The sequence below is a fragment of the Abramis brama genome, assembly GCF_963993115.1.
Source record: "Abramis brama genome assembly, chromosome: 1".
Lineage (NCBI taxonomy): Eukaryota > Metazoa > Chordata > Actinopteri > Cypriniformes > Leuciscidae > Abramis > Abramis brama.
In genome coordinates, this window is record NC_139963.1 from 69204593 (window position 1) to 69223290 (window position 18698).

The following is an 18698-nucleotide window of genomic DNA, read 5'->3' on the forward strand; positions in this document are numbered from 1 at the left end:
CTCAAAACATATATGAAAATGGAGGCGCCCTTATATGGTCAGTAAGGAAGCTGGCTGTCCATCTAGTGAAAAAGTTTGGTACTGCGCCCAAATAAAATCTTACTGAAAGCTCATTTTTTTGAGATATTAACCTAATATTTGGAACACAACTTGTTTAGATTTTTGGCTTTAATTTTCTAGCAGTTTTAGAGTAAAATATATTTTGTAATATATATATATATTTTATACAAAATATGAATAATTATGTTTTTACATTGTACATTTTCATAAACTCAAACTTACATAACTTTTTTTCTGTTTCACTTTCATAATTTATTTCACTTCTACAATAATCTGGCAAATGTCTTCTTAAAAACAATACCAACCATATGTCTATATTCCAAAACATTCTTGAACTACAACCATTTAAGTTTGTATAGTGATTTTTTTGTCTATGCGAAAAAAAGGGGGGTGACAGTTAAAGGGTTAAGGGTCTCATAAAGTAGACATGTAGGCCGGCTTTGTATTTGAAATGTCAATTTGTCTGATATAAATGGTCAGCATATTATATGTAGCCTACTATATAATTCATTTCCTATTATTTTTATATTTAGGTAAAGCAGATGGGATACTGATTGCAGTTTTTGCTGCATTTGAATACGCTACAGCGTATTTCTATTCAATAAGACACATTCCGAAATTAGATCTATTCCCGATTTAATGGGAGATGGAGAAAAATTATGTTGAATATCGTGCTTTTCCAAAATAACCGTTTAAGCATGTCAGGTTTGTCAATAATATTTAGCCTCATTTAACTTTAATAATACACCGTACATAACTTTCTAAATCAGCCATTGCAGTAATCAAATGTGGACAAGTTAGATACAACCGAAGAATAAGAAGTTAAACTAAGGTAAAAAAAAAAAAAAAAAAAAAAAACGTGTTACAACGTGTCTTCACACGTAAACAACACGTTGGGAAGACGATCAGTTACTCGCACTTCCGACCGGTCGCCATGGGAACGCGTTAACAACACATAAGCACATGTAGGAACGTGTTACATTTGATTTTATTTAAATGATCATTACATTTTTTTTTTTTTTTGGCTTATTGTTTATATGTGGCAGACATGAAAATCAACGAACCTTAATTACAAAGTAAAGTATATTCAGCTGATCTTGTCTAAATGTAATATTAGAACTATTATACATATGTTTTTAATAAACCTTTCCACTTTAAAATTATGATGTTTAGGCCTATTTGTGAAAGATTATGATAATTTAGTAATTTTATTAAGATTGAGTAAGTGTTGAGATCTCTAAGTTCTTGAAACAAAAAATGATGCTTGATTAGATTTTCTTTTTATTACTTTATTTGTTTGATATTATGTATATAAAAAAAATAATGCATGTTTTTAATCTATACAGTTTTCCTGAATTGCTAAAATACATTTCTTGGAACCATCACCCACTTTCTCAAAACCTTAAACACAAAACCAAATCTTCAAACTACATTCAGAGAACATCTGACGCTTGTCAAAATAAAGAAATTTACTCAAAACCATTTTATCTGTGCTCAAAATCAAACAATGCTTTCAGATCATACACACAGCTCAATATCATAAACACTACAGAGCATTCATTAGATCATTCAGTCCAAATATATAAATCTAATATGAAAACCTTCTGGATCAAAAAAAAAATAAAAAAAAAATAAAAATAATAGACTACATTTATTTTGAGTGTTTTTATGGACTGTGGGAACTTTGTACATTGGGCAATAAAATTAACAATAAAAACTAGTTAAAATGATTATACTGGTCAAGACTATTGCATGTCTGTAGCCTATAGGCAGTATTTCTGCTCTTTGAACATAAAACACAAAGCCCCACAAGCACAGGATTCAGGAAAGTTGTTTTTGGGGTACAATATTTATATGTATTGCCTATCATGTCCATTTATAGTCTTTACAGATCAGCTTGTATACTTGTATGGTTAAAAAGCTGCAAATTTCAAGACGCTGACGTCACGTCAGGTCGTCACGTGGGTCACCCGTTTGAAAGTTCAAGACGTTCGGATAGACGTTCGGATAGACGTTCGATCGGTCGGTCGGTCGTTCGGATGTTTGATTTTGGCACGGAGTACCCGCCATAGCAAAGTCATAATAAAGAGCCGATCGGAACGCCATAAACACCTACTAAAAGTTTCTCCTGCTCCTAGCTCATGGACAGCTCGTCTCCTCCCTCCTCCCCTCCCTTCCGCCATAAAGGAAAGTCAAAGTAGTCACTACAAACTGAGATTATAGTAATAATTATTATTATTATTATTGTTTTGCAGAATGACTGGGAAGTGTGTGTGGATGGAAGGGGGATTTAGTCTGTAAACCTATTTTCTGGTTCACACTCCGGAGCAGAAGGTGGCGGAAATGCACCAATAAGCTGGATGCCAACCACCGTTAAATAGTAACAAGAAGAAGAAGAACACTACAAACTGATACTTCATTCAGTGTGTCACCAAGTTAGATAAATGCTTTTATATTGCAGAACAGAATGCAGAAAAAGAGAAACATTATCTTAAAATCGTTTTGCCACCTGAGGTTATAACTATAGCTCCCATACAAGGAGGCAATAGCAAGATAACGTTAGCTTCGCGTTTCCCAGTGAGCATAAACAACAGCGACGTCGTAAACAAATTTAGTCAAAGTTGTCAATAGCCTATAAATGAACATTCAAATTCATAACAAACAGTGGATGAAAACAATCATTCACACAAATTGTCGCCCTACTGTGAATTTACAATAGATATTGATCGCTAGCTGCTAGAAATTGTTGTATTCACCAAAGTTAACGCTGACTGCATAGATCTAGCTAATTACATCCTTGTGTTGGTTTGGCGAACATGAACTCAGTTTAGAAAGAAAATAGATTTACCTGTCCAGCAAAAACAGAACAACTGAATGTCGGATCGAAAGCCGTTCTGCCGGCGGAGTTCTTTCACCTTTCGAAGGCTTTTCCGATGTAAATTCGATACTTCGCGCGTGTCCCTCATCCTTGTCACTTATCCTTGTCTCTCTTCTTTGCAATTTGTTCATCGGAACGTCGTCTCTTTGGTCGTGTGTCGGCCATAATTCAAACTTCCCTCTTCATGCTTCTCTCTCCTCCACACCCCCTTCATGTGCACGCGCACTAACCCCCCAAACCCCACCCTCCAATACTTCTTGTCGGTTATTGGCTGGAACACTGTTTATTATGTTTCGTGGTGCGGGTGAGCCCAGTTTGTTTTTGTTGCCGTTTGTGGAGCCTGTGGTGTCTACAGAGACCGCGTTTTTTTACAGTGTGTTCAGGGGACAGGCAGCTAGCGGATAGTGAGGAGATGTTTGCTGTATGTGACAAAAAATGTTTTGGCCTGATATCGCTTACAGCACCTTTAATCTAACTTAGAATTTGGGCTCTATATGAGTTCAGTGATTCAGGTCAAATGATTGTGAAATAATGATTATGTTAAAACACAACCAACACCATCATATTAACTTCTCTCATTAACTTTAACTCTGCTTCAGTGTTCATTTTGTGCTCAGAGTTTATATAATCCACACTCTCAGTGTTAATTTAACACTGGGGATTTTGCTGTGGACTTTGATATAGCCTCTGGAGATTAAACATGTTTGATATGTTGAGCTGATTTTAAAGCATCTTGTTGTGAATGCAGAGATGGAGAAGGAAAAACTGAAGCCACATAAACACATGTGAATGCAGATGTGTTGAAGTGGATAGAGGTGGAGAGTCTGAGAGTGTGACATATGTATTGACAAAATGTTTGGCTTGACGTTATTCTTACAGGTTTTTGACTTACTATTAAACTTTACAATGAAAAATTAAGCCATGACACACAATTTATATTATTTAATGATTATGCCTGTGGGGGGTGAGAGGTCAAATCAAACAGGAAACAAAAATGAATAATTAGCAGAGTTTATTGAATAATCATTTTTTATTATTATTTTCATATGTTTCAAAGCTCAAACTTTTTTATTATACCACAAGCAATAGCAATGGAAACTTACTGATTCACAACATCATCCTGTGACACTAAAAACCTTTAAAAGACATCTCTGAACACAAGACTAAACAGTAATGGGAAAATAATATAAAATGACCGATCAATAAATGAATCAATGAAAGGAGTATATTAATGGTTTAGTGAGTATATGATTCAATTAAATAATTGAATAATGAATGATTGTTATTATTAAATGAATGAATGAATGAATTAATGCATATTTAAGAAAGAAAGTAAACCACAACACAAATGTATGGTGGGTCTCTTAAAGCAACACACACACACACACACACACACACACACACACACACACACGCAGAAACATGTATTGATAATCAGTAGAAAGTCAGAACAATAGATTTATTTCCCGCCTGTGCAATTTCTGATATTCACAACCATGTCATTTGTACTGGTTGTGCAGTGTTGACAACTCTGAAAGCTATAAATTTAATGCAGGAGGACACATGATGACCAGAGATGAACTTAAGAAATGAGTCTGACTCTCTGACCTTTGAAAAAAGATCTCTTGTGGCCTTAAAGACAGAAAACCTAGCTTGACTCAATCCTCAACTTGTTTAAACAAACTACCTAAAATACCAAAGTGAATTACAGGGACATGCCAGAATGAATATATTATATTTAATGAAACTAACTGATTAGTAAACATCCCAAAAGAACAACACAGATGCACATTGACTCTGTAGTGAAGGCTGAATGAGAAATATAGAAACCCTTATTTAACTCAGATTAAACACACAGGATGATTTAAAAAGACTCTCAAAATCAGCAATGTATCACAACATGAACCAATGTCTGAGGAGCAACTACTACTATGTTTTCATTACATAAAACAATCATCGTTCATTTCATGCTGATTTTTTAATTATTATTTGTATATAGATACACCACCACCGCCACCATAACAGGTGGACTAATCACAAAACCTGCTGCAATGGCCGTCAAATAAAGTGATTCTGATGCTTGGACAAAAGTGGATGAAATTCACTATTGATCCCTCTTCTTCACTTTGTTTCTTTACTTTATGTCTTTCTATTTCTGACCTCCTTTGAGTCTCTAACTCTGCTCCAAATTTCTTTATCATTCTCGCAATCTTCGCTTGTGTTTGCTTCTCTTGTTGTCTCCTCTCCTCTTCCTCTCTCTGTCTCTCCTCTTCCTCTCTCTGTCTCTCCTCTTCCTCTCTCTGTCTCCTCTCTTCTTCCTCTCGTCTGAGTCTCTGAGCATCTTCAAGCATCTCATTACTGTAATATCCTCCTCCATTCTGCTCTATCATTGTGTCAATCTTCTGCAGTAGATCATTCACCTGATCTCTGTTATTCTCATCTCTATTGTTGAAGACGTGAAATCTGCCTCCACACTGACCAACTAGATCTCTTAATCTACTGTTCTCCTCAATGAGTTTCTCTATGGGCTTTCCCCTCAGCAGATCTCCATGAGTGAAGAGAAAGATGGAGTATTTTAACACTTCTTCACCAAACAGTGTTTTAATCTGCTCGGTGATCTTCTGATCCTCCTCAGTGATCCTCATATTCACAGGAAACACAAAGAGAAAAGCGTGCGGTCCTGGACTGGATAAATAAACACTTCTGGCTATCTCTGTCATTAACTCTTCAGGGTTTATCTGTGAGTGAATGAATCCAGGAGTATCAACTACAGACACAGATCTGCCTGATACAGTGGCGTGTTTCACTGAGGATTCATGGGTTACTGTAAACACACTCATCACAGATTTAAACACACTCTCTCCCAGTATTGTGTTTCCAGCTGCACTCTTCCCAACACCAGTTTTACCCAGAAGAACAATCTGAGTGTCCTGGATGCTGATGGGAATACTTTGTCTCTTTGACACTGTATTAAAAAAAAACAAGATCCAACATTGATAACATTGTTTTTCTATATAATTATGCCTATACACATATTGTTCCTACTGTATAATACAAAAAAATAACTGTTAAAATGCTTCAGTGAACACACAGTGAATACTAATTCTGTATCCAGTTAAAGGAGACAATATCACAGCTGCTTAAAAAATGACATTTTTACAAATTTACAAATCACCTTTATACCACTTTTTTTCATGCATGTTCTGAAATGTCTCCTTTATTGCTACTGTAATCTTCCTTGCAAATGTTGTGACAAAAGAATGTATGAATGAGCAAGGAAGCTAAAATTTTTCCTTAAAATAGACTTACCGTTTCCCTTCTTCTCCTGGAAAACTTTAGCTATCAGAGATTTCACTTGGACACTTTCTCCTTTTGTCTTGTTGTTGAACTCGTGGAATCTGCCCTCATATTTCTGAGTAAGTTTCTTCAAGAATTCAGTCTCACTGATGAGTTGATTTATGCTCTTATTTTCTTCCTCCAGTTCGTCTCCTCTGGTGAAGAGAATCCAAGTTTTGTCAATGTGTTTTTCTCCCAGCAGCTCCTCAATCTTCTGCACAGGTTCTTGATCTTCTGCAATGAATCTGTCAGCTTTGATGACCAGCAGAAACACACAGAGATCTGATTCACATCTCTGAAGAACCTTTTCATTTATCATCTGCTGAATCTCTTCGTCACTCATGTGTGTGTCCTCTTCATATTTCCTCAGCTCTTCCTCGCTCTCTGTAGATAATCCCGGTGTGTCATAAACAGTGATCGGTAATCCATCAACAGTTCCAGATTCAACAGCAACATCTCGAGTGACAGATCTGGAGCTTCTCTTTAATGTGAAAGCTTGTCGTCCCAGTATTGTGTTTCCTGATGCACTTTTTCCAGCTCCTGTTTTACCCAGGAGGATCAGATTCAAATGTGTCACGTTTCTTTCTTCTATTTTTTTCCCACAACCTAGAAATAAACAAAATTAACATATATAAGAGGGGAAAAATAGACATAGGACAGTTTACAATTAAACGTTCTGCCAGCTAAACCTTTTCTTATATTAAAATAATATTAAATTTCCTAATAAATCCTTTAAAACAAAAATGTTAACATTTAAAATTCTATAAAGAACAAATATAATAGCAATTAGGACTTTCTTTAAAAGATGATTTTTGCTACTTTCTATAAATCAATTGCATTAATTCATGTATTTTTTAGCTAGCCCTTAGATTATTTATACTAAACATATTACTAAACATAAATTTCAAATACCAGTCCAGTGTGTAATGTGGAAGCATAGCCTATGTGTTGTTTAAATATCAATTATTTTAAACATATTAAGCCAAATCTTGCATTTGCGTCCTATGCTTCATGTTGTGATTTAAGTGTCAAAAATGGTTTTATTTAGTTATTTTTGTAACTTCAGTTTCATGTCCAGATTTAAGTCTGTGCTGTACAGTGTAAAGCTAAACAAATGATGCCCTTAATTACAATGCCAAACTCATCGTCAGCCTTCTTCCTCAAAGAGACAGAAGACCATTGTCAAAGCAAAATCACAGAAAAAAAACAAAACCATTTAATCTATTTCCAAAGAAATACATATTGATTATAGACTGTCTGACATTAATGATCATTAAAAGATTTCTAACACAGAATCCAAGCAAACAGACTTTTGTTATAAGAACGTTCTCCAAATATTCAGTGTTGGTTCTGGGAACGTGAAAAATGTCCAGGTTTCTTGACGTTAGAGGAACGTGGTTTAATGTTCCTCAAACGTTCTTTCAACTTCATTTTGATTTAAAGTTCAACATTCTAGGAACGTTTTTTTGTAACAGAATTCGTGACATTTCAAGAACATACAAATATCCAGTTTCCTGAATGTTAATGTTATTTAAAGGTTAGTGTGATGTTCCTGAAACATTATTTCAATCATTCAAACACCTGCTGTGAACAAGCACTGAAAAAAAAGAGAAATAACAACACAAACTATTTATATGAAATCAACTATAGACATAAAATCTCAGAGGAGGATTAAACAACTCCACAAACTCCATAAAAAAAAAATTATGTTCCCAGAACCAACATTGAATATTTGGAGAAAAATCTGTTAGCTGGGATGGGATCATGGCTTCCAACTGTGACTGAAATGATTTGAGTTGCTATTCATATTAGTGACAGTATGTGTATCCATATGTGGTGTCATCTCTGTTTCATGAATCACGGTGAGTGATGAACAGTCAGATTTATCAAATCTATAAACCTCTACCACACTTTTCTTTCAAACGGACTTACTGTGGGGGCGATCATCATCTGAACTGTTGCCCACTGCAACAGAAAAAAACTGTTAGTGAATGGGTAACATCAATATGTGTCCTAACACTCAATAAAGGGATTTAATCGGTGTACACACTGTGTAACACACACACACACACACACACACACACACACACACACACACGCGTTTGTGTATACACACCGATTCAATTCCTTTATGCACATATACAGTAAAGACACTACAGTAAAACACTTCCATGTGCATTTCATTACTTTGTTACAGAAACATCCTTTGTCACCGTCATTATAACAAAAGACCTTTTCTGCAAATCACTTCTGCTTTGTATACACTGTTAACCCTTGTAATAAAAAATTCTGACAGTATCATACCATTTTCCATTAAACCAGTAATATACTGTAGAAAACAATGTAATCTTGTTCATATTTGTCGTTTTCGAGAAAATTGCCTACAGGAATATGGTTTGAATGTATATTCTGGTCTGAGTTGTTTCTTATAAATGAGATGATCTAATTATCTCATTTATATCTTAATATACATTTTTATTAAAATGCTTACTGATCTGGACTAAAATGTAGGCTATGTGCACTTAATGTGGGTTTTATCCAAGTTATCTTTAGCTTGCATCTCATAAAGGTGTGTGTTTGCTTTAGTTATATAGTTATATCCCCCCTACTGGACACATCCGGAACAACAGGGGCGTAAAAATTATAACATTTCATCAAAACTGTAAAACTCTCACACTCTCCTGTTGTCAATCATTTAATGTATACTTACTGTTTGGGCGAACGATATCTGGACTACTTCTTTTTGCTGGAAAACAAATAAATTGGAACTGATCAAAATTTGCGAGACATCATAAAATTAAAAATGGTCCTTGAACTACAGTGCGTGAACGAAGCGGTGGATCTTAATGTTTATAAACAGATTACTCGTATGTAAATGTATTTGCTAATTTTAAAGAAATAAGATTGTACAGCTATTATTGCTTCCTCATCCGAAATGCCAATCGTAAACACGTAAAATATTCGTAAACAACTCCACTGAAACGCGCTACATTAATCGCAGAATAGACTTTTTCTTGAATTAATATATGTAGACTATCATTGAAGAAACGTATGACATTCTAATATACATATTTTATGGTTGATAAAATCTTACCGTCGCTGTGAGCCATTATTTATGATCAACACCAGAAATAAAACCGAAAGTAAACTGGTGATGACGTGTCGATGAAAGTGAAACGAGCACGTAGGCCTATAGAGCTGGTAAGTCCCGCCCATCCGTAAAACCCCGCTGGACCTCTAGGTTGAAAAATCGTCAATGCAAGTGAATGGGAGAAAATAATTATTTTCTGGTCCCGTTTGAATTGTGCCATGAATTGAACATATGTTGTCTGTGAATTTTTTATATAACTTTTCATGTTACGAGTTTGACAGTATATGGTATGATTCTTCGGCTAGCAGTTGTGGAAAAGACATAACGAGAAAGACTACATGTCGCCTATGTGACGTCACCCCATAAAGTTGACTTACCCGTGGTTTTCGCCAACCTCAACGATTTTGTCCTCTCCCTGAAAGAAGGCGGTGAAGTGCACCAAAGACACAGCCATGTTTAGCGGGATCCGTGAGCTAGTGTCCGTGTGCTAGTGGTGTTGACGTTTCAAACGCGTCGAAAGCAGCGAAGAGTTGTAGTCCACAAAGTGCTTTCACACAAAGTCTAACCGTATCAAACTTCTACCCGCTAAATTCTAGCATTCTTTACACGAAAAGTTATATAAAAAATTCACAGACAACATATGTTCACATTCATGGCAAAATTCAAACGGGACCAGAAAATAATTATTTTCTCCCATTCACTTGCATTGACGATTTTTCAACCTAGAGGTCCAGTGGGGTTAGCGGAAGGGGCGGGACTTACCAGCTCTATAGCCTACAGTTCGTCCAGTTCACTGATAAAGAGATTCATAATAGCCTATGTTAGATAGCAAAAAGTTATAACATGAAAAGTAATTTTCGTTTTACTTAACAGGTCGGAGGAAAAGAGTGAAAGTAATGAATTAGGTTAAGTCAAAAAGAATGTTGTAAAAATGCTTGTTGAAACTCTTCAAAATTAAACGTAAAAAAATATATATTTTTCAACACTGAATCTAATATTATACACATTTTTAACTATTCAAAAGTTAAAACTATTTTACAAGGTTTCTAAGCAGAAGATGGATGTATGTTTTCTCAGTCATGTGCTATTTTTTAAAGCATGTTTAAAAGCATGACAATTAATTACTTTGTTTATTTTAAAGAAATGTTGTTATATGTTCAAATAATTGGTATTTTGTGACAAAAAATACACTATAGCCTACATTACAGCAATGTGTATTTTAATAGAAAACAGTTTTTTTTTTTTTTTTTTTTAAAGACACGTTTATAATTTTTTTAAATAATTTAATTTATTAAACAATTGTATGAATGGACCAAACAAAACTGATAAAAACAGTGGTTTAACTTTTATTTTATTTTGGAAAAAAGACACACACACACACACACACACACACAAAACCGAGATGAAAAATTAACTTCAGTTTTCATAGAAGCCAAGCTGATTTTGGTGTAAGAATGAAATAAAGAAAATCAATTTTGTTTGCATTTACAGAGAAATCTACTTGATCAAAGATATCCTCATGAGATTCAAACATATCTGACCTCTATAGAGTAGGAATACACATTTTTATATTTATATGAGCCCACAATATTGTTACATTTGTTAAAATCGATTTGTCTGATATAAATGGTCAGTATATTTTATAGGCTAGGCTACTATTTGATTTTTATATTTAGGCATATACAAAAGCAGCTAGGGTTGCAGTTTTCGCTGCATTTGAATGTATGTTAAAGCATATTTCCATGAAATATGAGACATGATCTGTTCCTGAAACCTCCGTTTTAATGGGAGATGCTTTTCTAAATTAGCCGTCAAAGCCCGGTTTGTTAATAGCTTCTGCTATATTTAACTTTAATAATACACCACAAATAACTTTCTAAATCAGCCATTGCAATTATAACTCTGGGTGTGGTTGACTGATTTGTACATTGTATGCCATTATTTAATAATTGCCATTATTAAATAAGTTTCCATTAGAAGAAGTTAAGTTGGTCAGCTTGTTTCTATGGTTATGGTCATGACCTCTGATTAGATATAGTCTTATAGTCTGTTCAGATCAATGGGGACTAAATAATGTATTCTAGAATGAGCAAGTAGAGTACGGCCTTAAGATGTAAGTCAATCGCCTCTGTCTAATGACCAAGACTGATGAGTTGGTGATTATGAGATCCGTTTACCCGGCCGGCTGATGCGAGACTTAAAATGTTTTAGGAATCCGGATGAACGAGTACAATAGCAAGTAAAGAGTTAAATAAAAATAATATAGCATGAATTTTTAATTTCTAGAATCTAATTCTTTAATTAGTAATTGATTACTTAGGCCATTTATCTTGAAAATGCAATAAAATTAACAAACAGCTTTCATTTAAACAGGGACAGAGACTTAAAAAACACATTAAATAAAAAGGCAAGTTTATTAAATTAAAAGTTTAAGAAGTTTGTTAAGAAAAGATAAACCTACAAATATGTAAATTTAAGGCCTATTATATATATATATACATTTCTTACTGTATGTTACTGTATGCAGACCAGCACACACAGCAGAGGGTCTGAAATCAATCTCACACTGAACAAGAAATGAGGAATATACCAAACATGAAGAGGCTGAGGAATATCGTCAGCAAAGAATAAGAAGAGACTGAGGAAAATATTGGGCAGAAAAAGCACTAGCAGAGTGAATATGAAAACAACCCAAATATAATGATCTAGTTCTCTGGATGTGTGAGAGTGACGATCAGTACAACACAAAGCTAAACAAGATATCATCCATGTGATCACTGATATAATGAACACGAAAAGATCAAAAATAAACAAATCTGACAAAAAAATGTCACCGATAATGATAAAGAGAAACACCAGTATGTTGAAAGTGATGAAAAAGGGTGAGGAGAAAACCGAAGCAGTGTATGGTGTATATTTTACTGAGAGAATTCCCTCTAGCGCCACCAACGGGTTCAGGAGGAGACCACAGAGACTTGATGAGGACCATAAAGATAGAGAAACCCAATTCCAGTACATATTTAAGACAAGGTTTAACACTATGACGGGACTGAAGATAAGCTCAATAAAGTCAGTGAGAAGGAGGAGGATGATGAAGGCTGAAATACGGAGTCCATTCTTTCTGTGATGAATTAGATCGCTGGCAGACCAAAGAAGAGCTGCTAGACCTGCACACACACAGATGGTGATGAAGATGGACCATCTGACCCTTATCTGTAGCGGGAGCGGCAACCAGAGAAATAGATACCCATATTCCAGTCTGGCTTTGATCTCTTTGCTTTATCCAGCTGAAAATATGTAATTAAATAAATGAGTGAAAAAATAGTATCTGCTTAAAACTGCTATCAGAAGTCACAAAGCACCTTATTCCAGCTAAACATACAACTCAGAATCATAAGACTGAAAATATTAATTTATTCTATAGTCTGTATGACGTCGGTTCATCTTTAATGACTTGAAGTGAAAAACAACAACAACAACCGTGTCTTACCTACATATATTCAGGAGATTTCTGCAGCGCTGTGCTCATGGGATAATAACGTTTGCAGTCTTGCTTGGTTTCTTCTCTCGTTCTGTCTGTATTTTTGCTCCTCCTTCTTTTTTTCTACTGCTGGTTTCTGGTTTATCTGCTGGTTCGTTCTCAGCTCTCACATCTGAGCTCTGACTGTGGTTTCAGTAAGAAACAGATAATATTTACTTAAACCATCTTTACTTAAATGTTTAAAAGCTGTAAGTGAAATTTTAAAGTACCTCTGTAAATGTAGTGTAGATAAATTAAGTATTTTTCCGCAGTTTTCCATCATTTATTAAGCTTTATTTAAGTTTAATTATCATACTTGAAATTTGTCCTCTGCATTTAACCCATCCAAGTTACACACACATAAGGAGCAGTGAGTAGTGAGATTACTTACCGTTCTTGAGAATCGAACCTGCGACCTTTGGGTTACATGTCAGACTCTCTTATGCTCCCAATAGAGAAAATATAATATTAATATAAAACACAGAAATAGCGGAAATAACATTAATTGATGTATTTTTGACGTTTAATCAACGTAAAAAAAGCCCTATCTCTGAAACCACAGTCAAAATTTGTGAGCTGAGAACTGCAACCACACAGAGTTTTAACCACCAGATAAAACTAACAACCAGAAACCAGTGGAAGAGCAACACATTCTCACTCTAAAGACGTGGAAAAACTGAGACATGGTTAAGTGTGTCACTTCACTATTGTAGTTCAATAGGCAATTCATAACTAATTTACAATTTGGCAAGTTGGTGGCTAATTCATATAGGCTACATTCGTATGATTCCAGATGATATGCTTAAGCCACAGTGGTTGTGTTTAGTGGACCTTCATGCTTGCTTACCTTTTTTCTTTTTTTTTTTTTTTTTACAATTCCCATTGTACAAATTCATTTGCAACAGATTTGAATGTCTTATTCTAACTGCACATGTTTTGACACATAAATAAAAAGTACATTTGTCTACATTTTGCTCAAAAACTGAAAGCCTAAGATATACTTATCCTGTATTTCTTTAAAAAAGATGTTTTCAGAAAGTTTAAAGCTGCATCAGAAACTAGTCAAATACAGACATCAAGAATCAGCGTATGAATCTAAACAATGGTGACAAACGAAAAACTTCATACCGCAATGCATGCTGGGAGTTATGGAGTTATGGATAAGCTTTGTACTATAGTGGCACCCAGCATGCATTGCGGTATGAAGCTTTTCGTTTGTCACGATTGAGATTCATATGATTCTTGATGTCTTTATTTGACTACTTTCTGCTGCAGCTTTAAACTTAAAAAAAATAATAATAATACAAAAAATATTTTTTTAAATAAGTCATTCTGCACTGTTGGATAGCATGATGTAGTTTCACAAAAACATTATAACTAACAGCACATATATAAAATAAACACGCACCACCCATATACTCAAAAACTTGATCAGAGCTTGCTGATTATGACAACATCAAGAAACATCTGATCATATTTTCTTTCACCATAATAGATGTATTTTATTAAAATACAGTTACAGCAGTCAAAGAAAACCAAAAAGAAGAGTAAAGGGACAAGAGCCCAAATAAAGGAGCCATTCATCACAATTCTGGTGACTTAAAATAAAACATGAAACAACAACATCAAACCTCTGTTAATTCTCAATAAGAGCTTGTCTTATTGTAGATTCATGATGTCTAAAACATCCAAATGTTCAAACTAACTCTTTATTAAATATTATTGGACTACAAACAAGTTAACAATATGTGTCAGTGTTCTTCCAAACACAGGAAGAAACTCTGGCAAATACACACCGACTACAGTCACAATGTCATGTGACTCATATCTGACACAAGTTGTGTAACTATTAGTCCAGTCATTTTATGAAAAAAGGTTGAACAAATTGCAACAAAAGCAAACTCAACTGATTCTGTATCCTCAATATGTCCTGAGCAAGGAAAAAAAAAAGTCCAGAAGAATCCCATTAGGGGAAAGTTTTGAAAAAGACCCAAATATCGCCTATTCATTATTTTTCTTACGTGAATAGGGTAAAAATTTTAACCTTTAGATATCACCATGCAAATTACTGAGTTGATTTCTTACATCAAGACAAACAAAAATTGTATTACAAGTTTTTTGAAATTGTTTGTTAACATGGACAAACGGTGCACAATCTAATTACGTATGTGCTAATTTGCATAAATACCACAACAGATCTAATCATTGGGTATAGCCAGGCGAAAATGTGTTGTTGGATCTTGTTGACACATAACAGTAAAATACTTGATATTGAGTCTGTCCGTTAGTTTACATAAAAGTACCCGTTCACTTTTGCCCAAGCCCGTTCACTTTTGCCCACTTTTGCCCAAGCCCGACCAAAACTAAAATTGTGCCTACGCCACAAAATAGTTATTGCGTGCACACACTGCTTCAAGTAATTTCGATCAGTTTGTGAAGCGGCGTATGAATTAAAATGCATTTCGGGAGCTTAGAATAGATTCTATCTCCACTTTTGGTTGAAATTGAGTTTTTGACAATCTGATCCATTAGGTGTTTATTAATGCATGTTATTTTTGTAAAAAAACATTCTTTTAGTAGTTATTAATGAAATACAGTTAAAACATAACAGTTTTGCCAGCTGGAATGTAAAAACCTTGATGCTCAATATCTCAGTCAGACTCAGAACTACCCTAAACGGAGATAGAACCTTATAATTCTAAGCTCACGATTTCTCAAAAGCATCGTGAGCTAAGTTGTTCATTGTTGATCAGAGACCATTGGTGGACTACAATGCTTTTGGGAAACGCAGCCCTGCCCCTGGTCTTTTCAGTGTTTGGGTAAAATAGCCTAAATTAAAAACATGGTTTTATCAGCTATATTTGTTTCATCTCAGGCTTTTAATGATGAGTTCGCATGTGTGGCGAAAAGAGAGACCTTTTACAAACTTGCAGATATAGTGTTTGAAGATGGCATTACCTGGGGGAAAATTGTTTCACTGATCTGTGTCGTTACAAATGCATTTGTAAAGGTAAGTGTTTTTCTTATTTTACCATTGTGGGTCAATGACATTTCTATTTTAATGGTCAAACTTAAAACAACACTACACAGCAAGAACTCCAGTGCTAATTGAACTCTCCTGGGAGTTTATATGACTCCAGACTCAAGAGTGTTAAAGTGTTAAAATATGAGTGTTAAATTAACACTCAAGAGTATTAAAGTTAATGAGATAATTAAGTGATTAATTTAGTGATGACTGATCATTATTGAAGACACCCGACAAGCAGAATCACTGAAGGAGAAAAATATTTTTTTTAAGACACCGTTATGATGATCATTGTTTGCTTGAGTTGGGCTCTTGACCCTTAATCTGTTACAACTTTAACATCAACATTTTATTTACATAATAATTGAACATGTTTGTAGGTTTATACTGTCTCATGTATCACTGTAGCCTTGTTTAAGTAGATTTCCTGTATACTGTATATTTGTTTTTGGACGGATAGTGGTCAATAAAGTAATAAAGTAATAAAGTAATGGTATGAGAGAATGTCAGTGGTAATATCATTGTGTTCCTGATGGTCAGTGTTAGAGGATCTGTGTAACAAATCAAGCTTAGCCTATTAGCTTGCCCTGGACCAGGCTATTTTCCAAGCATAAGTTGCCAGAGTAACTGAGTTCGAAATATTTTAAGTTTGCTTTATGAATCAGAATCAACTGACAATAAGTCTGACTAACCAAAATAAGCCTGGCTTGTATTCTAATCTTGTTTTATGGAGCAACCCTCAGATGTCACTCAAATGTGTTTGTTTTTGCATGGATAGAGGCTTGGCAGTTTATTTGATTCTGGCTTAGGATTTGTGTCTTGGATACTGGACTAAATCAGTGACAACTTACTGAGATGGATCTACAATATGGGAGGATGGGTATGAATTGATAAATATGAAAATACTTGTATTAACATAGCAGGATCATACAAATTGATAAATTAATAAGAGTCATTTGTTTTGTTAAACAGGTTCAGATCAGTGTCTAGTTACACAATTCAGTGAGATTTTTGTGCTTCATCCAGCCTAATTTCCCTCTACTCTGGAGTCCTTTTCAGCAATCCTGGATGGCCAAATATGCATAGCACAATAACATTTAAATAAAATCTCATCTATAAGTGGATTTGACAATGCTTTTCTTTTATTTGAATTGCGATATTAAACCATATTTCTTGATCAGTCTGAAGACTATGCTTTATATATGGTGCTAAAACACTAAACAAAAATATACTATACCTAAATTATTGCATTGCATATTTTGAGGATGCTGCACTAATGTAACGCTTTACAAAAAATTAATTGAAATAATTTAGACGCACATGAAGGAATTAAATATGCTGATATACTCACTGAAAAGTAATCAAGAAGCAAGAAAAATATATATATTTTGTGTTTCTGTAAATATTTGTATGTAAATATTTGTATGTAAATATTTGTATGTAAATTGTATGTAAATATTTTAACATAATGCTAAATGCATACACTGTAAAAAAGAATACATTGATTTTATTGATATCTAATCAATAAAATTGAGGCAACAGATTACAAGCAATATTATTAATTAAATTTAACAAATAAGAATTGAGAAATAATTAATCAAATTAATTCCTTAAAAGTTAACCATTTAAAATGAGTAAAATTTACAAAATATCTTTTATTGCCAACATTGAAGACACCTGGTGTTAACAAGCAGAATCACTGAAGGAGAAAACCATAATTAAAGTCACCATTGTGGAGATCAGTGTGTGTTTTAGTTGGGCTCTTGACCCTTAAATTATTAACTTTAAGTTTTGTTTGGCTGCTGTACATGAGTTATAACAGCCAGATGAACAAATAGAAAAGGTGATCTGATGGTGTTGGTTATGTTTTAACATAATCATTATTTCACAATAATTTCACCTGAATCACTGAACAACTTACTAACTAGTTATTGAGAATTAGTAGAGGTGTAGATGTTGATGTTTTATTGGAAATAATGTTTTTGTAAATTCACGGTGATCAGTGTTTGCTTTAGTTGGGCAGTTTGTCTCTTGGCTTTGTTATGCAAGTTTGTGGTCTTTGTAACAGTTTTTACCAAAACACATCAGTTTGTTATAAAGGAAGCCAGAAACAAAGATGATCAGGTGATGTAGTTTTAACCATCATGAAGTAGAATGATTCACTAATCTCATAAAGTAGCAAAAATGGCTGTTCGTTATTAATAGATTATTTTTCAAAAAAGAAAATTTCTTGCCACAGATCAGACATTCTGAATTATGATTATGATTTTTTTTTTTTTTTACATTGTGGAGCAAATTATTTAAGACACACACAGACATTAAGAATTAGCATATGAATCTCATCAATGGTGACATGCTTCGTGCAGCAATGCATGCTGGGTACCACCATATTATAAAACTAATGGCTCCCAGCATGCATTGCAGCATGAAGCATGTCATCATTGTTGTGATTCATAAGCTGATTCTTGATGTTAGTGTTTGTGTCTACGGTTAATTTTCTTGCAATGTATTTATAAGTTAAGATTCAGAATGTTTGATCTTTGGCAAAAAAAAAAGTATTGATGGTAAAAAACTGTTACTAATAAGTAAGCTCTTTTGCTCAGTTATGACATTTGTAAAACATTTTTTTTATGATGATTAAATATACATCATATCTATATACCCCATTGGAGCGTACGTCACGATGGGGCCTTTCGATAGGCTGCTGCAGTTGCTGCAGAGCAGCCAATAGGCGCGCGAGCTGTTTCGCCTATGTCTGCGTGCTGCTGCAACGCGTTTTACATTATTC

At 34.3% G+C, this 18698-nt stretch overlaps 1 protein-coding gene across 2 annotated transcripts; it reads right to left on the minus strand.

The window, feature by feature from the left end:
- Positions 1-3933: 3933 nt before the first annotated feature.
- LOC311094341 (GTPase IMAP family member 8-like) lies at positions 3934-9491 on the minus strand. 2 transcript variants are annotated; one of them, XM_084132268.1, is made up of 5 exons: positions 9369-9491; positions 8985-9020; positions 8207-8239; positions 6248-6880; positions 3934-5903 (listed from the first exon to the last, which is right to left on the minus strand). In XM_084132268.1, the coding sequence occupies exons 1-5, from the start codon at positions 9382-9384 to the stop codon at positions 4969-4971; spliced, it is 1653 nt and encodes a 550-aa protein (XP_083988394.1). In that variant the 5' UTR covers positions 9385-9491; the 3' UTR covers positions 3934-4968. The 2 variants fall into 2 exon arrangements, with proteins under 2 accessions (XP_083988394.1, XP_083988395.1); XM_084132269.1 differs by having other exon boundaries at positions 8985-9023; positions 9372-9420.
- Between the last annotated feature and the right edge of the window lie 9207 nt (positions 9492-18698).

Coding starts and splice junctions, on each gene's coding strand:
- LOC311094341 (XM_084132268.1), bottom strand. Junction 8,240..8,984: donor AGATATCGTTCGCCCAAACA/GTAAGTATACAT, acceptor TTTCTGTTGCAG/TGGGCAACAGTTCAGATGAT. Junction 5,904..6,247: donor CCAGGAGAAGAAGGGAAACG/GTAAGTCTATTT, acceptor TTTTTAATACAG/TGTCAAAGAGACAAAGTATT.